A 26,977-nucleotide genomic window follows, 5' to 3' on the forward strand; every position below is an offset into this window, starting at 1 on the left:
GTTCTCCCCAATAATCATCGAATTGTTTGCACCTTCGGACTTCGGGTATTGTTGCTCTCTGTTCATGCGAGAAGGACCAGGGAAGTGAGAGAGTGAAGGAATAAGCCCCATAACAGGTATGGGGGGGGGGGGGGGGGGGGGGGAAACATTAAACTTGGGGGGGGGGGGATAAGAATGGGGATAAAGGGGTCTCTGGAGAAAAGGTGACAGCAGATGGCAGCCAGAGGGAGTGGAGAAAGGAAAGGGGAAACTCAATGGGGAGAGCCAAATAGAGCAAGGCAGTAAGGACAGAGGGCATCTGTAAAGCCTGCTTCTTCTCCCACTGTAATTTAAGGCTAAAATTACTACACTGGTTCCTTTCAGAACAAGTCAAAAGAATTTACAGAATACTGATTAAAAATTTGATAAATGAAATGGGAAAACAAAAAACATTGAACTACTTACATGTTTTTGCCGTTGCTGTATAAAAAATTTTTTCCTTTTAAAGGAAATTTTTAATATGTTCATCCTAAAAAAGAAAAAAAAACACTAAGTAACAACCCATAAAAATAGAGCAAAGAAAATCAAAGAAAAAGTGACACATGACACGTTTATAATGCCCGTCAGTCTTAAAAGATCCTGAAGTACATTATAGCATTACACATTCATGACTAATAAAATGCAACCACCTCTTGGGTGGAGATTAGCAGCTAACTGACACACACACACCACAGTCAAAAACAGCGCAGGAGCAAGAGAGAGGAGCAGTAACTTTGGCCAATGGAGAGCATCTTTTAAAAATCATTATTCAATAGTTACTCTCTAAGACTTGCCTGTTGCATAAGCAGGAAGCCTCCTGTGGCAATTCTCACCTACAAAGCTGTATGATGTACTTGCAGCAAAGACCCAATGGAATCAGATTTTCCTCTTCATTGTCTCCTCATAGTGGTACCTAATGCACTGAGTTCGTGTAACTAATGGACCATATTGTAGCAACGGAATACCAAGAGGCAAATGTCGGACTTTGATAGCAGGATACATTAAGCCATATACAATATCAAAAATGTCACACAGAGCAGATGACAATATAAGTCATATTACTATTGGTAATAGTAGTGTCACATTATTGATAATATTTTGAGTATGAAAAGGAAACCACATTTTGGAGTTGTCTTTTGGAAAAATCCTACTGTACTATTAAACACCCAAGAGAAAAATTGGTGGTTATCCATTAAACATTCTAATCACATACTTATTTGCTTTTGTGGGATTAAGGGAGAGGAAGAATGGTGGGAAGAGACAGGTCTGAGTGCTAAGATTTTCCTTACACCGATTGATCAAATCTCTAATATTGTAATATTCTTATATATTTTATGTAACATAGTTAAAAACAAACATGAGCTGTGATGTTCTAAATGCACATGGTGTCAGTGGTGACTTCCTAAATTCGTTTATTATAGGCAGAGATAATAGTGGCTATAGTTAAAGCTTGTCTAACACTTTTTATTATCAGCCTATTATTTGCTTAGTTGAATTATTCAGAATGAATTTTTCCATGATTGTTTTTGTCTCTTTTGTCCCAGGATTTTTTATTAGGTTTCAAAGTCATTTAATCATTTCCAAGAAAAAGGCTATTGAAAAATAGGTAGTTTTGCCAATGTTAAATTTTTCAACTTTTGTTTTTGTTTTGTTTGTTTTTTTGTTAAAGCTCTCTAGTTCCTGCATGCTTGGGAGAATAAATTTGACAAAGGGATATTTGGAGTTAGAGAGATGCCTTACCCCTAAGAAAATCCAGATTTGGCCAATTTATAAATCTGAAAACTGCCATTTGCAATTGCACAGTAATACTTGTTAGAAGGCTGCTGCTAAAATCTCAGAAAATGGTACCTTAACTAAGTATGCTGCAGACCCTTGGAGCTTCGCACATGACAATCGTACTGAGGATTTCTCCCAATCCTCACCGACTCTCCTACATAGTTGTCACAGAGCTGGAGCTCTAGATAGAGGGTATAGAGGGGACCCATCAACCACTCCCTGTTTTGACTTAGGGGAAGGTGAATTGGGTTGGGAGCTAACTTGAAGTCCTAGTCCACCACTTTCTACTAATTGGTGTTAATACTGTGCACTTTACAACTCTTATTATTGAGCAATGCCTCACACTCCTGCCTTAGGAAACAGGAGACTAACATTCAACCGTTTTATAAATAAGGTAACAGACTGCACAGTGTCACTTGTGGCAGACCTGGAAAAAGAATCTGTCTGTAATATGGCAAATCCCATCCATTTTGCCACACTGCCTTTCAGAATGAATGTACCAAAACTGTGTTCTTGGCTGTATCATCAGAAACAGAGCCAGGAACAAATTCTCAACATTCCTCTGCTGTCTAGCAAATACTTGTGTAAGCTACTGGAAAGTTTATGCCATGTCCCTCTTTACTGGCTAGTCTACAGAAAAAGTGAGAGCATAACACTGATACTATTTACCATTGGTTTAAGTGGTAGAAGTCTGTACTGTGTATTTAAAGGACATGGGTACCAATCCTGCTGATGACCTACAAGAGGTCAAGATGGTTCCACGTGATGGAATTTGTTTTTTCAGTTTTGTTTTGTTTTTTCAACTAACTGGTGAAAGTATTGTCTCCAGAATATTTTTCTAATGTTTTATTTTATATAATACCTAGTTCAGAGCACTGAATCCATGTGCTACACAGGCTGTTCTATCACTGTTGCTGCATTCCTACAATGCTTGTTGACTACCTCTCATTACTCCTTCCTCTCCCCATAACCATCTCACACTTTCAGGACTGTCTGTTCTTCAATGCCAGTGCTGCTTCTTTAGAGTACCACTCCAGCAGTTTAATTCAGTGGCACAGAATACTTGTTAGAAGGACACAGATTTATTTAATCTTATAACCAACAGCTGTGACATCACACAATTTTTTTAAGTGAATGGTAGTGAGTAATAGTAATCCATGAGACTTCCTTTTTTGTTTTTCTAGTGGATTATGCTGTCATTAGAAGACTTACATTTCATGAATGCTCAAGCATGTCATATCCAGAATATAACCTATATATCATGCAGTTATTCACATTCTTATAGGTAACTCAGCCACCCTCATCACTCATTTTACAATCTTTACAGTGGCTCCCTGTAAAATTCACAAATTCACTAGGTTTTACTGCTTACACTTAAAGTACACAGTAGTTTTGTCTCACTACAGATGACAAATCTTTTGGCTCAGGTTTTTCCTTTCATTTACTGAGATCAGAAAAAAGAAAATTATGTAGCTGGCAATAGAACCTCAAGTGTCTGTGCCAGAAGCCGGGACTTGACAACAAGGGATGGATCACTTGACCTGGTCTGTTCATTCCCTCTGAGGCATCTGGCACTGTCAGAAGACAGGATACTAGGCTAGATGGAGCATTGGTCTGACCCAATATGTTCATTCTTATGTTCTTATGTCTTTAGAACTTCAGACTGAACAGAAATCCAAGGGAGTTCAACAAACTGATCAGTCTGTCCTGATACTTAAAGTTAACCTAAACAAAGCTGCTACTTTAGACTTAAACTGAAAACGTTTCCTTAGCTGTAAATTTGTTTTCTCATCCACCAATCTGGAAGTTTCTGTGTATATCAAATCCACAATGGAAGCAGGCAGCCAATTAGATTTCGGGTAATAACAAGTAACCTCAATATAGTCCTGCAAGCTCCTCAGAAAAGCTATTCCAAAGTTGCCCGGCACACAACATTGTTGTCCTATTGTTGCTGTCTATTAATATTGCAGAATATTGTTCCAGAATTTTTTGAAAGAGAGCTTTGATGGTGTTTGCTGCCACCTTGAGTTCGAAAAAGTTTGTGCCAAATCCTGATGAACTTACACCACAAGAAGCCCTATTGACTTACAACAGTGTTATTCAAAGAGTAAACTGAAGCAGGATTTAGCTTTTTATTAGAACCCTATCTCCTTTTCCACCATTTGTCACTATATAATGTTTTTCCCACCCGAGCACCTCCACCCAATAGGCTTTGTAATCCTTTAAGTGAAATACATTGAGGGCATTATAGAAATTTATCATATTCTATCTTTTTATAATATGTCTAAGCACACAAAATACAAAGTGCATTCTGCATTTATAGTATAGGAAGGTGTGGCACTGTATTTTCCTCACAATGATTTGAGTGGACCCCATTGCTTATGAGTGGCTGAGTCATGATTGATGTATTGATGCAATCAAAAATGAGACCAATAAAGCATCTCTCCCATATATCAAAGTTTTTATTTTTATTTATTTGTGGAAAGAAACTATTTTAGAGCATTTCTAGGATTGTTCCTACCAATTTCATACTTTCACCTGCAAATCCTGGTGCCTCAGCTATTATGAGTCTAACTTATATATGCCTAAGGGGGAAAATTCAGAGTAAAAAGTTTTGAAGATTCAAAAAATGACTTAAAATAGCTTTCTATACATGATGTCGCAATTCCAGTATCCAAACTTTCTACACCTTGCAAGACTAGAAGTGCTGTAGAAAGCTGTGAATTATCCCTTTTCAATGGAATAACACTTCTGTTTCTAGACCTGAAAGAGCACGATATTGGACTTTACACATCACTGGTGCAGGACTTAAATATTGCCCACCCAAGACCCTGGGTCAGTAATTTTGGTAGAATAAAAGTGTGAAAAGGAAGAAAATATTTGTCTGGCAGATAATTTTAAAAATAGCAGCTGTTTAAAGGCACTTAAAGATTTGAATGGCTGGAATTAACAAAGGAGGACTAGAGAGCAGATTTCAAGAGAATCAGAGGTGCATAATAAAAGAAATCTATATTTTATCATGCATTAAATTATACATAGAAATACATACATCATCATGGTGTGGTATGAAGTTTGTATTGGCATGAATTTGGGATGGCTGCACTATCCCCAAGTGAATTATACAGGCCATACTATTCAAAAGATGATATATTTCAAAGAATGGAGAAAAAGGAGTGAAATGAAGGAAATAAGCAAAAAAAAAAGATAATTTAGAATAGACAATTTAAATTTATAATCTATTTTAGTGCTTTGTTCTGTCAGACGTTCCTTAGGTTTGTGATAAAAGGATGGGGTGTCTTGAATACTTAAGATATATTAATACTGCTGGTTACTCTGTAGTTTCTGTAGTTAAATAACTGGAGGCAGAAGAGGAGAATCTACAACTCACCACAATGTATTATTCTGTGAGGTCTGGGAGATTTGCACCAACTTCTTTGGAAACTTTCCCCAGAAAACGGTTGTAAATTATGCCTAATACCATGCACCAGCAGCTAGGCACCAGTTCCACAATTGAGGAGATTGAAGGAAGTGCAAATAATCCCACTTTTACACGAAAAGGATCAGGAGGTGGAGGAGTGGAGAAGAATAATCTTTTGGACCCTCTCTAAAATCTTATGGCCAGACATGTGTATAACATTTCAATCACTTTGCATAGGGGTCATCAACTCTGGATTCTCCTACCTGTACCAAGATGGGAATTCCCTATCAAAAATGAATGCATATACTACTGTTTTCAGCTTTACACAGCCATCAAAGTATCTTCCCCTTTGGAGACCCCAAACTTATAAGTCAACCCTGGATGATCTTGTAGACTTGTTTTATTCCTCTTTTGCTTGTTCATTTATCCCAACTCCTCCTGAAAACTGCCAATAATTGTCATTTTTGTTGGTTATGTACTTTCTTTCACAGAAGCAAATGCTGTTTGGCAAAATTCATAAAATTGCTGATCATCCACAATTAATTGCTGAGCTGTTTAGCAATATTAAAAAAATTAACCAGAGTCATTTGGGCCTAAGGACGGGGGATGTGGAGGGTCACCAGTGTCCTAATCCTGCAAACTCAGATATGAGAGTAGTCTGCCTCTGAACTCTGACTCCTTTAAACTCAGTGATACTCTCAGTCATGAATCTTTGTAGGATTAGGTCCCCTGCGGTAATAGATTTTTCCTCTTTGGAATAAACATCATGCCATGTGAAAATATTATTTAAAATTTTAAAACAGCAGTTGTAACTCTTGGTTAATAAAGGAAGTAGAAACAAGTAACACTTACCAGGGATAGAAACTTGTGCAAATAAATTTTCTGTACACAGCAATACCTCCGGAAGCAATTCCAATCATCAAATCTAGATTATGTAGATCCTGAAAAAGAAAAATATTGTAAAAACAAAGAAGAAGCCTATGAAATACATGTTCTTTCTGCGTGTGAATTCATTCATATGTTTTCCATATACAAGTATAAAAAAAGCAACCCAAAAGGCGTACAATTCAAAGAGTAAGATTTCTGCACTATTTCTTCTAATTTGGTCAGACCTACGATGCAGTATAAAAGTCTTGCTATTGAGAGAAGCATTATAACGTTACCTCATGCAATTATGTTTAGTACTGTCTGTGTCAGTAGGAGAGACTGTTATAAGGCGGCGGCGGGCAGTTGGGAGGGGTGGGGGGAAGGGAGGGTAGAGCTCTTGTCCCTGGTCAGTTAGTTAAATGTTCAAAGAATTTAGGAGCTTGGGCACTCAGCCTCCCAATCCTTGACTGTTTGGGAGGACTTGGAAAATAATTCCTGTCTCTGACTCCAGAAGGACTTACCAATTAGAGGCTAATGGAGAGTCGGCCAGATGAGAGATGACCCAAGCTCCCTATATAAAAGTGGGTCGGGACCACATACATGTTGGTATGCATAACAGATCAATTTTACTGTCCATTGTAGTGTCATGTTCTGGTGCACTAGATCAGGATTAAAGGTCTTAGACTTCTGGTCAAGGAGAAGAGGTGTCCTGGCCTAAGAGTGAATTAATTTGTCAGAACTCCTTTCTTTTGGGCACCTGTTGCTGTTATTTTGATGGTGATAAAGGTGTTCCCAACATACATGAAATCCTGAAAAATGAATAGTACGTGTATGTTTCAACAGACTACTCTTGTGTAAAATTAAAATATGTGCACAACAGGATTTGCAGGACTAAGGCCTTATAATGAATCTACTACATAAAGTAGTAGAATGCAAGTGACATAATCAAGAGGACATAATACTGGGATCATTAACCAGCTTTGCTATTGCAGGATGTCCAACCTCCATGTACATTAACCATGATATAGGGACAAATTATTGTCTACAAGCAGCATCTGGATAAGTTACATAATAAATTTTAAGCTTGTGATTTCAGCCAAACAACATTCCTTCTTTGTCCTGTGGTTCTCATCACTGACCTTAAATCTCATGAAAACCATACTTATGGAATTATTTTTCATGGAGGGTGAAATTATCCACCCAGGAATTTTAGAATTACTGTGTATAAGGAAAAAATTAATAAAAAATATTGCTTAGCCAAAGTTTTAGACATTTCCTTTAAGTCCAATATAAAATTGTAATCCTTGGCTTCCTAGCTCACTGTGATCTATGTATGTACTCATCTTATAATATACATATTACTGCAGGGAGTTGAACATTTATGCCTAAATATAGATTTAGGTTCCTAACTTTAGGATCCCAATATTTAAAATGTTGGCTTTGGTTCAGAAGAGCAGCCTTAAGAAATTTTATAACACACTTTTTAAGGTGATGCTGGATTCTCTTAAGAAAACTTTCAATAGTCTAAATTCTCCTGTAGATGGCTCTCTTTGCTCAGTTAGTATAAATATATTTCCCTTAATCCCCAACTTCCATTTTTGCTGTACCATAACGACTAAGAATAAAACAGGTAGAATGTAATTGAACAAAACTCTGGCACGATACAGAATAGATGTGAACAAATTATCTTTTCTATTACAAGTTTATTAGAATATATAAAATAAGAGATTGAATAATTGCTGAACATTCTCTGCCACATACATTATCAATTCCTATGCCAGCTAACTCAAGTATCATAGTACACTGTAGAGGGTAAACACATATTGTGCCAGATTTAGTATCTATCAGTAATTTATATTCCACTGGCAAGAGGAAAAGAAATACAAATCCTGTCTCTGAAGAGGTTAATATAGAAAAAAGGGTAAATAAGATTGGCCGCACAGCTTAACAGCTCTAAGCAGGAACAATTGACTTGTACACCAGGATTCAATCACTTTGCCTCTTTAGGCTGATAAACACAATTACAGTGGCCCATTAAAAGCTAGCTTTGGAGAAAAAGCTGGGAGATCCCATAAGAGCTAATTGGGGAAAATGTTAGCAGAAATGATGGATTGATAACCATTTAACAGAGAAGAACTAAATTAATCCAGTTCCTCCAGATGGTGTGCCTGATCAAGTTTTGGGGTTTTTTTTAATGCTGATGTCACCTCACCCTGATATGATAATGAAATCGAAAACCTTCAAGACTAAACAAATCCGATCATAATGACCAAGAACTGGGCACACATGGGGGTGGGGAGAGAGAGATCCTCTCTGAGAGTATGTCTACACACTAGCTGGGAGCATACTTCTCAGCAAGGGTAAACCGACACATGCTAGCATGTTAAAAATAGCAGCACAGCCAGGGGTAGCACCGGTTCCAGCTCAGGCTAGCAGCCTCAGGGAGTAAAAATCTGCCTGGACCCGCTGGTTACATACCTGGTGGCTAGCCCAAGCCGCCGCTCATGTTACCTCCAAGGTGTGCTACTATTTTTAGCACTTGGTTGCCTGACACTTCCCATTATAAAACCCTATTCGCAGTTGCTTATAGCTTTGCCAAACTTTAACCAGAGAAACAAGGTAGGCGAACTAATACCTTTTATTGAAAAAAACTTGTACTGATGGAAGGTACAAGCTTTCAAGCTATACAGAGCTCTTCCTCAGGTATGGGGAAGGAAGCAAAGTGTCTGAGCTAAATACAAGTTGGAACAGATTGTTAAGGGATAATACAAGTTGGAGTCACTTGAAATGAAGTGTATACCTGGGGGTTAGATGTTAGGCATAAAGGGTTTGAAGTGGGCAATTAAGGGTAGCAGACAGCTTATTGTGCTTCAAATTTCCTGAACTGAAGAGGGTTCTCCCAGGGTATTTAGGAGCTAATAAATCTATGATGTGATCATCTACTCTGGTTGTTTAGTGGCCTTATTTAGTGGCACTCAAAGCAGCACCAGTCCCTGCCAGAACAACAGATATAAAACCTGCAGACATATCTCCACTGCCATGATGATTAATACCCCTGTGACCGGGGTCCCCGTGGGGAGCCAGCCGAGGTCACTCAATTAGGGTGAACTGCAAAGAATGGGGCAGACAAACCCCAAAGCTGGTGGATAATTCAATATTTAGATTTACCAAGCCAGCACTAAACAGCTTCTGTTATACCTTACTGGTTACTCAGAAGTCCAAACAACACAGCTCCCTTGAAGTAACCCAGCCTCAGGCCTCCATCCGGGTACCCAAGTCAAATATGATGAAGATTTCTCAAAATCATATTTCATCATATAAAAGAAAAGGTTCTACCAATCCCAAAGGATCAGATACATTATCTCCCAGGTTAATGAACATTCCAGATCTTACCCAAATACACGCTACAGCTAATTCTTATTAACTAAACAAACATTTATTAAAAGAGAGAGAGAGAGAGAGAGAGAGAGAAAGTATGGTTAAAAGATCAGTATACATATAGACTTCAATTTTTGAGGTTCAGATTCATAGCAGAGATGGTGAGCTTTGTAGTTGCAAAGAGTTCTTTCAGAAATAGTCCATAGGTTATAGTCCAATATTTATATTTCAGGGCGGTCCAGTCAGAACAGGGATCTCAGTCCTTGTGGCTTAGGCTTCCCCTGCATGAAACCTCAAGCAGATCAGAGATCAACAGGATCAGGACCCAAGGGTCTTTTTATACAGTGTTCTAGCATCCACTTGACCATACAGTCCTGGGTAAACAATTGGCTTTCGATGTAACCTTCTGTTTTCTCAACATCACCAGTAATTGATTACACAAATTAACACAGGGCAATTTATCCATTAGGCAGACTATCACAAACTTCAAAGAGACATATAGACAATGACATTATTTCACCCAAGATTCATCTAAATGTTAATATTCCCTTTTGACCTCTGAATTAGTAGTTACAGTGACAGACAGGAACTGTCTGTTTAGATGGGTAGCATCTAAGATACACACAATTAGTATCACTTCTAACAATATAGGTTTCCATTTCAAAGTTCTAGCCTATCTAGCCATAGAATGGCCCTAATTACCATTTCTAACATGTCTTTAAAGGTCGGCTTTGGGTTAGCCTGGAAGCTATTTAATCCTCAGTGGCCATGCGTTATATTTTGTACAAGATTCATTGCAATTATATAACAGTGGTAGCAATAATGACTTGCATGGTTATATTTTAATTAGACAATGTCACAACCCCCTACAACATACCTTTCAAGATTCTTGGGTCCTTCACATGCTTATTAGAACGTGTGGTGGTGGTACCTCATCATGTGCATCAAATGCCCCAAAAACATCTATGTGGGTGAAACCAGACAACCACTATGCTCTGAACTCACACAGAAAAACGATAAAAGACAAAAACATATCACCCACGAGAGAACACTTTTTCACAAAGAGATCACTCCATAGCTGATCTTTCAATACTTGTCCTCAATGAAAACCGCATAACACCGTCAAAAGGTGAGCCTGGGAATTTACATTCATAACTCTGATAGACATGGACAAAAGCCATGAACATAAACAGGGACACTGGTTTGAAGGCTCATTACAACAATTTGTAACACACCATACTGCCTGCTACCCTTAATTGCCCACTTCAAATCCTTTATGCATAACAATCTAACCCCAACTGCACATTAATTTCAAGTGACCACCTCCAGTATGTTACTTCTTCAGCTTAACAATCTGTCCCAACTTGTATTTAGCTCAGATACACTGCTTCTGTTCCTCAACCCGAAGAGGAGCTCTGTGTACAAGCTTTCGAGCAACCTTACACAAACAGAAGTGGGTCGAATAAAATATTACCTCATCTACCTTGCCTCTCTCATTTCCTGGAACCAACATGGCTACAAGAAGACTGCAAGGAAACTTCAACCATTCAGGCTCCAATTTTCCATGCTGGGTATCTGTCTCAAGCTGAATTTTCTTGGAAATTTTCAGCAAAATGGTCCAGCCATTTAAGAATGAGACTAGGGAAAAATACACCTTTTTCAATGTTAAAAAGATTCTGGTGACCTTTTTTTCGAAAAGCGCTAGCACCCCCATGCTTTGGGCCAGAGACTGGCCTTTGTATCAGGAAAGAGTCTCTAGCTCTTCCTGTGTAAATCTGCCCAAATCTAGCCAAATCATAAACATCTGGGAAAAAAATACCAGTTGCAATACTCAGTAGAGACTTGCTAGATCCAAAGACTCCTTCCTCACTGAGCATGCTTGAGCCTTTGACAACTCCTAATGGTGATCAGACTACACATGGTGCCATTCCCACAGAGCAACTGAGCATGCTTCAGCCTCGAAATACAGGAATGAAGCTGGCCTTTACTTGCAATGGCTGCCCCAGGCAGGATTGAGGGGTGCCATTTAGGAAGGGTTGGGGGGCATCTGCCCCACCCCTGAGTTTCATACCAGAGGTCTGCTTGCGGTATATGTCCCAGTCCCAGGCAGAGCTCTTACCTGTAGCACCACACAGTCAAGTCCCCTCCTCCAGGAGCTGGGATTCTCCTACAGCTCCCATGATCAGTTTCCTCTGCTACACTAGCTTCAACCTACCCTGCCTCCTCATCTGCTTCCACCAGTCAGCAGCTGAGACGATTCAGATGGACAATCCTCTTAATCAATAGTAGCGGTCTACTGTCCTTTATTGCACCTGCCTGGGGCTGTAGAGGTATTACCGTTACAAATAATAATTGTGATAAATGAAGCCTGTGAATGTGAAGCTTCAAAACACCTGGATATCAACAAGGCCGTTGATAATTTTGCCAAGATGAGACCATGGCATTATCCATTGTTTTATTCATACCTGGGTGTTTTTTGTTTGTTTGTTTTTAATCATTTATTTTACCTTTAAACATTCCTGGAACAAATTAGCTGTCTCATTCTCCTCTTCACAATTTGGAACGTAAGACACTTAAAAAACAACAATTACACGGCTAAGCAGATTTTGAGCACATCTTATTTATCTCTACAAAAGATAGTGTACAAAGTATCAAATTTGTGTTTCTGATATCTGTGTTAAGGTTCCAAAACTGATACTTCAAGATTTGGGATTGGGAATATTTTGCTGTATTATCTCCTGATTGTTCTAAACTTACATATAAACTTTAAATATGGCTTTAATTTGTGTTTGTATTTTTTTTTCTTTCTTTATATAGGAATTAGATATAGTGCTCCTGTCAGCTAATTTCTAAATTGTTGGCAAAAAAAATTAAATAAAATAAAATAAAAGTTTTCAGGTACCTAAGTAGCCCCTTGAATCACAGTTAAAGTTGTCCCCCCCCCCAACCAAAATCTGAAATGACGCCCCTGGCTGGAGTGGGGCCAGAAACCAGACTGGGAGTAGGGAGCTTGTATCTCCTGGATTCTCGGTGACGGCCCAGCTGGCACCCAGGCAACATGCAGGAAGAAGCCATGTGATTCAAATGTAAAAGGAACAAGAGCTGCACCTAGACCTTTGGGGGAAATGGCCGGAGGAATAAGAACATAAGAGCTGCCACACTGGGTCAGACCACGATCCACCTTACCCAGTATCCGGTCTGTACCAGAGCTTCAGGGGGAATGTACAGAACAGGGTAATTATGGAATGATTCATGAGTCTTCCACACTCAGCTTCTTACTGTCAGAGGTTTCGGGTTGCACTGAGCATGGGGTGCATCCCTGACCATCCTGGCTAATAGCCATTGATGGACCTACCCTCTATGAACTTATTCAGTTCTTTTTTTAACCGAATTATGACCATCACAGCGTTTAATGACAATGAGTTCCACAGGTTAGTTGTGTGATGAGTGAAAAAGTACTTCCTCTTGTTTGTATTAAACCTGCTGCCTACTAATTTCATCAGGTGATCTCTGGCATGTGTACTGTGGGAAAGGGTAAACAACACTTCTCTATATACTTTTTCCACACCATTCATGATTTCATGGACCTCTATCATATCCCTTCTTAGTTACCTCTTTTCTAAGTTGAACAGCCCTAATCTTTAGTTTCTCCTTGTATGGAAACAATTCCATACTCCTGATCATCTTTGTTGACTTTCTCTGAATCTCTTCCAGTTGCACTATATCCTTTTTGAGACAGAGTGACAAGAACTGGAGACAGTATTCAAGGTGTGGGCACACTGTGTATTTAAATAGTGGCATTATGATACTTTGTCTTATTTTCTATCCCTTTCCTAATAGTTCTTAACATACTGTTAGCCTTCTGACTGATGCTGAAGTTTTCAGAGGACTATCCACAGTGACCTCAAGATCTCTCTTGGGGCTGGTCTACACTTACCCGGTAGTTCGGCGGCGAGCGATCGAACTTCTGGGTTCGACTTATCGCGTCTTGTCTGGACGCGATAAGTCGAACCAGGAAGTGCTCGCCGTCGACTGCGGTACTCCAGCTAGACGAGAGGAGTACCGCGGAGTCGACGGGGGAGCCTGCCTGCCACGTGTGGACCGAGGTAAGTTCGAACTAAGGTACTTTGCGTACCTTAGTTCGAATTAGGGGGTTAGTGTAGACCTGGCCTTGGGTAGTAATTGCTAATTTGCAACCCATCATTGTTAGGGTCCTACCAAATTCATGGTCCATTTTAGTCAATTTCATGGTCATAGGATTTTAAAAATTGTAAAATTTCATTATTTCAGATATTTAAATCTGAAATTTCACAGTTCTGAACTGGGACAGGGACAATTTAACTGTAGGGGTCCTGACCCAATTCTGAAGACAGGAGCACAGAAGGGTGGCATGGTATCATTTTGCCACCTTTACTTCTGCGCTGCTGCTGGTGGGGCGCTGCCTTCAGAGCCGGGCACCTGACCAGCAGCAACTTCTCTCCAGCCACCCAGCTCTGAAGGCAGCGCAGAAGTAAGGGTGGCAATACCGCAAACCCCTAAAATAACCTTGCAATCCCCCCCCACCCTCTTTTGTTCAGGACCCCCAGTTTGAGAAACACTGGACTCCCCTATCTGTATAGTATAGGGTAAAAGTACACACAAGACCAGATTTCATGGTCCATAACGCTTTTTTCACGATCATGAATTTGGTAGGGCCCTAATCATTGTATATGGAAAGTGAGGATTATTTTTTCCAATATGCATTACTTTGAATTGATTGAATTTCATCTGCCATTTTACTGCCCAGTCAGCAGTTTGTGAGATCTCTCTAACTCCCTGCAGTCTGCTTTGGACTTAACTTGAGTAATTTTGTATCACCTATAAACTTTGTCATTTCATTATTCGCCCTCTTTTCCAGATAATTTATGAATATGTAGAACAGCAAAGATCCCAGTACACATCCTGGGAGGACCCCGCTGTCCTCATCTCTCCATCGTGAAGACTGACCATTTATTCCTACCCTTTGTCTTCTGTCTTTCAAACAGTTATTATTAATTAATATGGAGATATACCTATCTCATAGAACTGGAAGGGAGCTTGCAAGGTCATCGAGTCCAGTCCCCTGCCTTCACAGCAGGACCAAGTACCGTCCCTGACAGATTTTTGCCCCAGATCCCTAAATGGCCCCCTCAAGGATTGAACTCACAACCCTGGGTTTAGCAGGCCAATGCTCAAACCACCGAGCTATCCCTCCCCTCAAACTGATTCATGAGAGGACCTTCCCTTTTATCCAATGACATTTAAGTTTCCTTAAGAGCCTTTGGTGAGGGATCTGGTCAAAGGCTTTCTGAAAATCCAAGTACACTACATTGACTGGATCACGCTTGTCCACATGCTTGTTGACACCCTCAGAGAATTCTAACTGATTGGTGAGTCATGACTTCCCTTTACAAATGCCATGTTGACTCTTCCCCCCCAACAAATCATGTTTATCTATGTGTGATAATTTTGTTCTTCACTGTAGTTTAAACCAATTTGCCTGGTACCGAGTAGACTGGAAATGGTATCAGAAGCCTGAGTGTAAATTCTGACTGGTTAAGGAGGAGAATGGGACTGGGACAAGGAGCAAGTGGTGGGGTAGAGACGAGGACCAGTTGGACACGATGGGGCAGAAGAGTCTGTGCCCACTAGAACACACTTTCCTCCCGTGCCTAGAATGGAACCCTATATCCCAGACTCTCGGCATTCCTTGGCTGTGACCAAATATCGTCAAATGTTTCATTCCTCTCTAGTGCTGATCCACACAGAGAATGACAACCGATTACTGCTATCAGTTACTCTGTCAACTTGTAGTAGAAGTCTGGTGGATTTAACAGGTTCTAGTCCTGTTGATGACCCACGATGGTGTCAATATGATGCCACATGATGATTTTTTCTTAAACCCTGTAAGTTATATGCAAAAAATTACATTAAAAACAACCATCTTCCACCCAAATTCAAGCACTCAAAAGCTAGGCAATGTCAGAATTAAGATTGCACTGACATTGCCTAGCTTTTGAGTGCTTGATTTTGTAACCTTAAAAATGTTTTTTAAACACAGTTTTTGCATGTCATCTATATTAAGTTTGATATATATTTGATATACATATTGTTCAAACAATTGAAAAAACAATGTCTACTTTAAACTCAGTGTGCTGACAGGAATTAGGCAATGAAGTGAAGCAGTTAGTGTTTCTTCTCTGCTAGCAAAAAGGATATCTAGAGGAAGAATATTTGAGGAGAATGTGTGCCTAGAAATGTAAATTGTAACCCTAAAAAACCCTCAGTACCAACTGGTGAAGAGTTCACTGTTCTGCAACAGTAACTCTTGAGAGGCCTGAAACACTCATTACAAACATTGCTTTCATAGTATTTATCCAAAAAGGGTAAAGTGAGGAATTTAATAAAAATGTTTGTCATACCAATTCTCAAACTTTGTGAGATGGATGGATATTTAAGGAGTTTTGTATATGTACAGAACTGACAACAGGTTTTGGGTTAGACAAAGGACATTGAGTCACCGGTCTCTCTGTTGGCCACGTAGATTAAGCATTGTGGGCCAACACGGATGTCAAAAAGGGGGATAGGAAGTCAACAGGTGACAACACCAGAGAATAAACCCCAGGGGATCATTCTGACTCTGGAAACAAAACAATGAAATTTTGGGTATGAGAAGAAGGCAAAGAACACCTTTTTATCCTTTACTGAGGAAGCAAAAAGGACAGTGCTTTTTATATTAATGAAAAGGAGATCCCAGCCATGTTGGTTGGTTGAAGCTGGGAGACTGCTTTAGGTGAGAAACCACATCATACAAGGATTTCAGACTGTTAAAGTTAAGTTTAGACTCGAAGAAGCACGATATACTTTTTGTTTTATATGTAACCATTTCTGTTTCCGTTACCCTTATTCAGTATCTCTTAAATGTTAGCCTTTGATAAGAAATTTAGGATTATTTTTGCACGAGAAATATATTGCAGGACTGTGATGTTATAAAGGATCTGATCCTGAGTTGTACCAATCAAACTGAGTGTATACTGCTCCCTTAGGAACAGCAAACCTGGTAATTTCTTTGAGAGTCCGGTGGTTAAGAGCTGGAGATTGCAGGGAGTGCTCCAAGGACTCAGGGGTTGGTGTGTGCCTATCATTAGCCTCCAGAGAGAGACACCAGAACTACATGCAGTTTTCAAGGTGTTGGCATACCATGGGTTTATATAGTGGCATTATGACATTTTCTGTCCTATTATCTATCCCTTTCGTAATGGTTCCTAACATTTTATTAGCTTTTTTGACTGCTGCTGCACGTTGAGTGGATGTTTTCAGGGAACTATCCATGATGACCCCAAGCTCTCTTTTTTGAGTGGTAAAAGCTAATTTAGACCTCATCATTTTGTACATATACTTGGGATTATTTTTTCCAATGTGCATTACTTTGCATTTATCAACACGGAATTTCACCTCAATTTGTTGGCCAGTCACTCAGTTTAGTGAAATTCCTTTGCAACTCTTCACAGTGTGCTTTAGACTTAACTATCTTGAGTAATTTAGTATTGACTGCACATTTTGCCATCTCACAGTTCACCCATTTTTCCAGTCTCCCTCCCCCCCCATCCCATCCCACCCCAGTTTTCCATTTTATGGTCTTATGCATTTAGCACCTTTGAACATCAGGCCATTTAAGACACATCTACACTGGAGGGGAAAAAAAAACAAAAACAACAACCCTGAAGCAGCAAGTCTCAGAGCTTGCGTCAACTGATTCCGGCTCACACCAAGAAGCTAAAAATAGCAGCGTAGACTTCCCCACTTGCACTGAACCCTGTGCTCTGGGACACTCCCTCCTTGCTGGGTCTCAGAGTCCAGATGTCTACACTGCTATTTTTAGCCCTGTAGAGCGAGCCTCGTGAGCCCAAGTCAACTGACCTGGGCTCTGCAAATCACAGCCGCAAGTTAGTTTGTTTTTTCCCCACTGTAGATGTACCTTTAATTGGGTAGTGAACGTGGACTTGAGTGTAACTTTAAGCAACTCATCTTAAAAGAAAAACAGTTCCAGAACAAGTTAGTAACCATTTTTTCCTCTTCATGTGATTGCACATGTCCATTCCTCTTCAGGACACTCAAAAACATCTGCTATAGCCACTTGAGCTAGAAAAGCTGCTGAAGTTGCTTGGGATTTTGTCAAGTGTGTGCCATCACTATGCTTGGTGGGGTTATATTGGCAATGTCATAGCAATGCACATGCAAGAGGAAATCCATGACGAACAGTTGAGATGAATATCAAAGCAATCTAGTCCTGTCCAAGTAAAAATGCCCTTCTGACATCTAAGGTATGGAGTCGCTCCTCATCTTTAGGAGGATGAGGCTTAGGGAAAAGAGCTGGTAAGTTTATTGCTGGTAAGTCAAAATTTTTGGATGCTGGCCTAAGTACACTTTGTCTTTCTGAAAGACTGTGTAGGAGGGGTCATCTACCAAGACTCATAATTTCCCCATCTTCCTCACAGAGGTAACTGCTACCAAAAATGCCCCTTTCATGGCTAGATGAAGAGCAGGTAGCCATTGGTTCAAAGGGTGGACTCATCAACCTTGATAACATAAGATTCAAAACCCAGGTAGGGAAAAGATCTGTCTCTTGAGGATATAATCTGTCCAGACCCTTTAAGATCCTAATTAACATGGGATTGGAAAATACTGAGTCACTCGTGATCGCAAGGCAGAAGCAGAGATAGTTTCCAGATGAACTCTGATAGAACTACCAGATACGTCTTGCTGTTTCAGGTGGAACAAATAGTCCAGAACATGTATAAAAGTGTAGACTGGCAAAATCTCTTTTCCCTAAGACCATGAGGAGAACTGCTTCCATTTTAGCAAGTAAGTGCACCTAGTCAAAGGCTTTCTCCTATTCAGGAGAAAGTTTGTTTTGCACAGTCTCTAAGCAGACCACCTCCTGAGGCATTAACCATGGAGCATCCAGGCCAGGAGATAAAGAGCATCAGGGTTGGAATCAAGCAGGCGACCGTGGTCCTGTGAGATCAGGTCTGATTCTGGAGGAAGTGTCAAGGGAGGCCTGGTGGAGAGAGACAGCAAAGTAGAGAACCAGTGCTGATTAGGCAACACCAGTGCTGTGAGGATTATGTGAACATAATCCTGCTCAATCTTGAGCAATGCTCTGGGAAAGCATGGACTAGAAGGGCAAGCATGCAGCAGTTTGTCGTTCCAGAGTATGAGGAAGGCGCCCATGAGACATCCCTGACTGTGACCTGCTCTTGGACAGAAGAGTCAGCACTTCCAGTGGTGGCAAGCAGGAAACAGGTCTAGGTGAGGCCCCCCACATGACAGAAAAATTAGTCTTCTTATATCAAGCCTGCGAGATCACTCATGTTCTCTGCTGAAAGACCTGCTCAAGTGGTCTGCCAAACTGTTCTGAATCTCTGGCAGGTGAGATGCATTGGGGTAAATCATGCTGGTGATACAAAACTCCCAAACTGTATCACTTTTTCCACAGAGATGAGCTGACATGGCCCTCTCTGTCTGTTCACACTGGACATTCCTGCTGTGTTGTCCATGAGGACATCCCTTGATCTGAGGGAGGAAAGCCCAATATGCTAGATGAATGGCCCTCAACTCTCACACATTTATGTGGAGAACTAAATCTTGTTGTGAACAGACACCTTGAGTCCTCAGGTTTCCTAGGTCAGTGGCTCTCAACCTTTCCACACTACTGTACCCCTTGCAGGATTTGTCTGATTTGTCTAGTGTACCCCAACTTTCACCTTACTTAAAAATACTTGCTTACAAAATCAGACATAAAAATACAAGTGTCACAGCACACTATTACTGAAAAATTGCTTACTTTCTCATTTTTACCATATAATTATAAAATAAATCAATTGGAATATAACTATTGTACCTACATTTCCATGTATAGTATATAGAGTAGTATAACTAAATCATTGTTTGTCCTGACTTCTCTAGTGCTCTGTTGTAAAACTAGGCAAATGTCTAAATGAGTTGATGTACCTACTGGAAGGACTCTGTGTACCCTCAGGGGTACATGCATCACTTGTTGAGAACCATTGCCCCAGGTGAGCCCCACCCCACAACCCAGAGAAGAAACATCCATAACCAGAATCAATGTGGGTAGGGGAGTAGCAAAGAAACTCCAATACACATATTGGTTGGATCCATCCACCAATCCAAAGAGGCTAACACTCCTGTAGGTACTCAAGCCAGCATGTCTAATGGGTGGCAGGTTGGGGAGCATACTGAGCTTACTCATCTCTGCGCTATCCTGAAATGAAGTCTGTCGTACCCAAATATATACGTGCAGGAAGCTATATGCCCCACAAGTCAAACAGTTCCTTACAGTCATGACTGGATGAGCTTTTAGGTCTGAAGAAATGGTTAACATTATCTGAAATCTGGTTTTCAGGACTGCTCCTTTGAAGTCTCATCTGGAGACTGACTTGTCTTCATTGATCAGCAAATCCAGAACTCTGAAGAGGGACCAGATCTTGGCCATACTCCATTTTACCTGTCTCTTGGGCCAACCCTTTACTGGCCAGTCATCCAGGTATGGAAGTACTTGTACCCCCGTTTCCTTTAGAAACACAGTCACCACCACACATTTTGTAATTACTCACAGGGCCGTGGATAGATCAAATGGTAGGAATGTAAACTGATCCTGGGTGTTGACTAGAAATCTTAGGAATCTCCTGAGGCTTTGACAGATAGCCACATGAAAATATGCATCCCTCAAGTCAAAGGCAGCGTACCAGTCACTGGGATCAAGGGAGGGAAAAATGGAGACTAGAGTGACCATACAAAACCTTATTTTCTTTGTACGTTTATTCATCTCTTGCAGGTCTAATACGGATCTGAGACCTCCCTTTGCCTTTGGAATCAGGAAGTGGCGTGAATAAAACCCTTTCCCTTTGTGCAGAGGAGGAACCTCATCTGTAGCTCCAAAAAAGAGAAGAGACTGCACCTCTTGAACGAGGACAGCCTTGTGAGAGTGGGTTTTGAAGAGAGATGAGGAAGGGGGAGGAACTGAAATAAACTGAAGAGTGTATCCAAGTTCCACAGGACTTAGAACCCATTGATCTGTGGTAATATGGGCCCAAGCACACAGGAAGTGGGATAACCTGCTGGAAAAAACGGGTGGGAGAAACTGGTGTAATGCAGACTGGTAAACTGCCCTCAATATGGCAATCAATCAGACTGCTTGGCATTTCTGGGCTGCCTGGAAAGACTCCCAGAGGAAGAAAAATGCAGATTCCTCCCCCTGTGATTTGTCCCCTTCTTTCTGGACTGGTCAGAATGTCTAAGCATGAACAGCTGATAAAGGTGCAATGACTGAGGGAGGAACTGTTTCTTTTTAGGATATGGGGTGTAAATTCCTGAAGACTTCAACTTAGCCCTCCAGTCCTTCAGACTATGAAGTTTCTCATCAATGTGCTGCAAAATAAGAGTCGGATCCTCAAAGGGAAGATCATGTATCATCTGCTGCCCCTCCTGTGGAAGAGCCAACAATTAGAGCTATGAGCATCTGTGCATCACTACTGCAGATGTCATGGCTCTGACTGCCATATCTGTCCCATCCAGTGAAGCCTGAAGAGACGTCCTGGCAGCCATATTGCCCTCTTCCAGTACTGCCAGAAACTCCTGTCTGGAATCCTCTGGCCATTTTTACATGCATTTAAGGACATCATCCCAGAGGGAGAAACCATATCTAGTCATCAGGGCTTGCTGGTTCGCAATATAACATTGCAGGCCAGCAGTGCAATATTTTTTTCCATCTGAAAGGTCTAATCTCTTTGCCTCCCTTTGGGGTGGAAGAAGGTTGTCCTAGACATTCCTTTCATTTAGTGCCAAAACCACTAAGGACCCTGGGAAGGGCAGTGTGTAGAAATGTTCAAATCCCCAGGAAGGAACATCGTATCTCCACTCAGGGCTGGTCTACACCCAGCCGCTAGTTCGGCGGCTGGGGATCGAAGTTCTGGGTTCGACTTATCGCGTCTGGTCTGGATGCAATAAGTCGAACCAGGAAGTACTCGCCGTCGACTGCGGTACTCCAGCTCGGCGAGAGGAGTACCGCGGAGTCGACGGGGAGCCTGCCTGCCGCGTGTGGACCGCGTCTGAACCGCGGTAAGTTCGAAGTAAGGTATGTCGACTTCAGCTACGTTATTCACGTAGCTGAAGTTGCGTACCTTACTTCGACTTGGGGGGTTAGTGTAGACCAGGCCTCAGGCCTCTTAGCTGTTGGAGGCAAAGATGATGGCATTTGCCACAATACATTTGCGGGCTCCAATATGGCTCACTTATAGGGAGCATCAGAATGAAAGTCCTGTCAACCCCAATACGTCACCCACCTATGAGAGGACAGCAGCAGTGTTTTATCATGAAAACAAGCACCTAAGCTCTGCTAAGAGAAGTTCTTGTTCCACAATATGGCCAACTATGGCAGCAACTGAGACACGTGCAAATCACACTGAGAAGAGCTCTCCATTTATATTACACAAAATAAAGGTGCAATTAGACTTTGGTATGCTATCATGTGACCTATTTGGCATGCTAGGACAGGAGTCCTCTCTCTTTCGAGAAAACTATGCATTATGGTGCCCATCTACAATCATTTTAAGACACATCTTTCATATTTTGCATGTTAGTAGATGGAGACCCAAGACTTAGATTTAGGGGTGTAAGACTATGCTGAAGAAGTAAAGGGTCGGGATTCTTAAGGATGCATTAGAAATCAAAGTGATACTGAAGACTTCTGCCAACCATGTCACAAAAATAGCCACTTAGTTTCCAAGTACTTAACACACACTAATCTAGTTTACTTTCACCCTTCAAGCAAATATTTTGTTCTCTAAAATCTTGTGCAGTATCAAAGACAAAATGTCCTCAAATGAGGGGGAAAACTATTCTATACATTCAATTTAATTTACTGACAAAACTGGAGACACTTATGTCAAATGCAAAGTTGAGAAATATAATACAAATTAAGTTGAAAACAAAATACAGTGCAGCCAATACTGAAGTGCTTCTGTTTTCACTGTTAATGAAAGACTCTTGTCTTAAAAACAGTATTCATAAATTCAATTATTTTTCCAAGCAAAAAGTGACAACGTAAACATACTCTACCACTGTGTAATTCTACTCCATAGAATTCAAGGGTTCGTGCTATGTTTATATAACAGGACGCTGCTTCAGATTGCTTGAGACCACTAAAGAAAAAAAAAAAAAAGTTATTAATTTTAACTACCTTAAGTTAGAACAAGAAATTAAGCTCACTGACTTGACTATTTTAACTTATTACAAATGTTTCTTTTCAAAACAGAAGAATCCTGTAGTCTGGAGGCTGACAGGTTGATCATACCTGCAAATAGCACAGAAGCAGCTAAGATTCAGTATTTTAGCTCCTTCTAGACGCCTCCTATATAATCCAGGGAATTGCATCATAGCCCCATTTGAGCATAAGAACGGCCATACTGGGTCAGACCAAAGGTCCATCTAGCCCAGTATCCTGTCTTCCAACAGTGGCCAATGCCAGGTGCCCCAGAGGGAATGAACAGATAATCATCAAGTGATTCATTCCCTGTCACTCATTCCCAGCTTCTGGCAAACAGAAGCAACTTTCGAAGTCTGAACCTTTAAATAACTAAAAACATAAGGCATAACTATTCACAGGGGTGGAAAAGATTCCATACCAATTGCTATTCTCACACAGAGTCATGCTTGTGCTCCAGTCTGGTGATTAACTGAAAGTAGCAAGCAGCCTACCCCAAAGAACAAGCAGAGGAAGAGCACAATGAATGGAGATAATTAAAGAAACCCAGCTACCAAAAAAACAATATATGAAGAAGTTACATCTACTTTAGTGTTTTATGAATGAACAAAAAAATTATCAGAAAGCTACTCCGCAAATCTCCTCATAAAACCTTCTATTTGTTTTTGCCAGAGATGTGGTAACAGACCTTGATAAATGTGCTGCAAGATTTGGAAGAGGGTTTCCCCCAGTCTTCTTGTAAGCTTCTGCGTTTGCTAACCTGAACTGCTGGGATATGTTGGCTTTGAAGCTTTCACACCTTTGTTCTTCCCAGCATAGGAGAGGAACAAGACATGAAATTTCCTAATTGGAAATAATTTGATCTGCAGGTATCAGGTGTCACCATCTGACCTTTTGAAACTCAGTGCATTTAAGGCAAAACAAACTAAGAGTTACGTCCTGGTAAAGATATGTAAGAATCCTCGAGTAGTTCTGACTACCACTTTGTTTTTTTAAAAGGTCTTTCCTGCAGTACTTTACAGACCATGCAACATACTAACTGATCGTTCTAGCGGAAGTGATTGAAAACCAGAAAGACAAACTTAATAGAAAGGAAGTATAATAATGAAGGAAGCCCAGTCCAACTTAGTTACTGCCCTAAAGGATCTAGGGATGAGAGGAGAAAAAGACAACTATTTGCCAGATGAACTTCTGAAGGCAGTTGAGTGAAGTACCTTGATTTGAGAGTCTTGAGGCTAATGAAGCTACCAAATGACCTGAAATCAGGAATTGTAAGAAACTGTCATGGTCTTACAGCTATAGTAAGAAAACCAGGTTATGAAGACTTTCCAGATGCAGTAGTAACTCTAGATCAGGGGTTCTCAAACTTCATTGCACCACGACCCCCTTCTGACAATAAAAATTTCGACATGATCCCGGAGTGGGGGCAGAGCCTGAGCCCGCACAAGCCCCGCCGCCTCAGGCAGGGGGGCCAAAGCCTAAGTCCAAGCCCCGCTGCCCCGGGCAGGGGGGGAAACCCTTGGACTTCAGTTCCGCGCTACAGAAAGTCTAACACCAGCCCTGGCAACCCCATTAAAACGGGGTCACAACTCACTTTGGGGTCCTGACCCACAGTTTGAGAACCGCTGCTCTAGATGTAAAATCCTTCCTAAATCAAAGGAGGCCATCTAGCAGGTGCTCAGTATAAACCTTCACGTCCATTCTCTCAAATTCCAGGTCATTAAATATGTCTGTTAGTCTGCCTGGAAGTGGCCACTACAGTGACCACTGCAACAACAGATCTACAGCAGGACTTAAGGACATCTCCAACCAGGAAAACCAGGGCCAACAATGTCAAAAAAGAATGAAGTGGATTACATTGACTATGTCCTTCTCTGATCACTGTGACAACACTAGGAAAGAGTGACTTGGGAGGATGACATATGTCAAAGGGTATAAGCATAACTAGCCACCATTCTTTCCTGAGGTCCAGGTAGTTTACTCAGAACTGCAGTTCCACTGACTGCTGCATCTAGAAAATTGCCAAAAGGATACTGTTCTTTGAACATTGCCTGGAATAGGAAAAGTCTTGGAGATGTTTGCATCCCAGGACTGCAACTCAACACATCTCCTACTATGTTGGAACAGTAGAGAGAAATCACAATAATCATTTGGTTATCTGACAGTTGATTAATATAGAAAGTTAAGAATTGAAGTCTGTGTGTTTATGAGTCCTATCAACTGCATTTGCAAAATTTTGATCAGGGCCTTAATTCTACTAAGATGGAAAAAAACACACACAATATGCCTACAGAAAAGGAGCAGATGTAGTATCATAAGCCCTAAACGAAACAACAGAATTTAATCATGAGTCTGTGTACATAACCTGCACCAAAGCTGTAGGTGTCCAGAAAACCAAAGCAAAGAAGGAATCAGAAGACAAGCATAAAAATCCTACCTGCTCCGGTGAAGAGAAATGTTTGGTCACCTAGCCAGAGACAGTTTGTCAGCATGTTGAGTGGACAAGCTGAAACTACTCCTCATATCTCTTCCCAACACTCCTGGCAGTCCTTACCCAAAACCAAGAGTTAGTGATATGTCTGGAACCCCTCATGCTGGGTATAGATAGGATATGTTACCCCCAAAACAGAACTTGTAGTTCCTGTAGCTTTTGCCCTAGGGTTAAAGTGTTTATCCTTTTCCTCAAAATTGCTTGTCAAACTTGGCTACTTTCTTAACAATTTTGTCTAACTACCCCAAAAGCATGTTACCCATTTGGATCAGGTGGATTCCAGAGATGGTGTCCACCTCTTCGGATCACAGTCAGTTGGCTCTCCTAGCTACTATGGTACAAAATAAAGAATGATCAGAAAACCTTGTTATAAAAATCACATATCTACGGAAAGGAGAAATCTTTTTGCAGATTTAGAATTTTTTGTGTGAGTTGAAATAAGAAAGGACAGCCAAGATTCCTGAACGTCTGCAGCATCACCAATTAGTTATGGTGTCAACAGCTTTCCTAGCAGATAGTGTGCACACACCAGTGTCTAGAACAAGTGTGTTCAGGAGACTTCTGTGAGCTGGACTCAATCTCTCTCCAAGCTATGGCAGTGTAATGGAGAGAGATATGAAAGTCTTGTGTCAGAAACCACACTGTACATGAGTTTGTCAAGTTTGTAGCATCTTTGTGTGACCTAATCATTTCATCAATTCCACTTTTAGGACTATTGAGGGCAAGAACTCAAACGGGAAACCTGGAAGAGATAAAGCAGGACATAGCTATTTACAGTGCAGTCCCTGCAGTTGTGTAATCCCCATAAAGGGACAGAATTTAAAAGGGACAATCTGGTCTAGGAATTATGTATGGCCTATGGCAGATTTTGCTAACTCACATCAGCTTAGACAGTCTATCATACCAAATAAACATAATTTCCCAGGGACCCTAATAAAGGATGGGAAAAATACTTTTATATTTTTTTCCTTCTAATGGACTCCCCTTAGGATATAGGATTTGTCTTAGTGGATCAGATCCTTGGTCTAGCTAATCTAGTATCCTGTCTCAGACACTGGCAATCACCAGATACTTCCAAGGAGGATGTGGAATAATCAGATCCTTCATGAAGGTCTCAGCCTAATCCCTAATAGTTAGAGATTGGCTTTAACCCCCAAGCAGAAGGTTTCAAAGGAGGGATTAGGCCCATTAGGAAGTGTGAGGTTCTTTACTAGGCAAATCTGCCCATGGGTCGTCTCCTCAATTATCAAAATCTGATTGCTTCAAATGAGGCAATTAAACTCCTTGATTATCAGTACTTTGGTGTACCTGCTGAGTTATTTACCATCACCTATCACAAATAAGCATCACAAACACCTGACTCCAGTATTTAAATACTCAGAGAGGAGCCTGAAGAAAAAAAGGAATCTCCTTCCTCACAGGCCCCATCTTTATCCATATTCATATTGTCCACTGCTCTGCAGGGATCCAACTGGTCACTCACTTCCAAAGCTGACAGCTGTCTGCAGTGAGGAGTTGACTTCAGCCCCTCCATTCAGTGCCCGTTCACAAACCTCCACTGGCAAGAGTGATTTCTAACAGTCCCCCACCATTTTCAATTAACTGACTTATATCTGCACCCAGCATACAGGTTTCCAGCCACACCAGTAACCCCACATTTTTGGTACAGACTGACAGCAGGTATGGGAGGAGTCAGCTTCAGCTTGTCCACTCAAAGTGAATAACA

General features: G+C 40.9%; 1 protein-coding gene across 2 annotated transcripts in view; it reads right to left on the bottom strand.

Moving 5' to 3' along the window:
• PTPN3 (protein tyrosine phosphatase non-receptor type 3) overlaps nucleotides 1-26,977 on the bottom strand; it is a 275,368-nt gene that overhangs the window by 125,624 nt on the left and 122,767 nt on the right. For both annotated transcript variants that reach the window (XM_026654150.2, XM_026654149.2), the window contains exons 9-11: nucleotides 22,611-22,698; nucleotides 6,065-6,153; nucleotides 445-508 (exon numbers count right to left, since the gene is read on the bottom strand). In XM_026654150.2, the coding sequence (XP_026509935.1) occupies nucleotides 445-508; nucleotides 6,065-6,153; nucleotides 22,611-22,698 (241 nt within the window). The remainder of the gene's footprint in view (nucleotides 1-444; nucleotides 509-6,064; nucleotides 6,154-22,610; nucleotides 22,699-26,977) is intronic.

This window comes from Terrapene carolina, unplaced genomic scaffold (genome assembly GCF_002925995.2).
Source record: "Terrapene carolina triunguis isolate 2854851 unplaced genomic scaffold, T_m_triunguis-2.0 Scaffold183, whole genome shotgun sequence".
NCBI lineage: Eukaryota > Metazoa > Chordata > Testudines > Emydidae > Terrapene > Terrapene triunguis.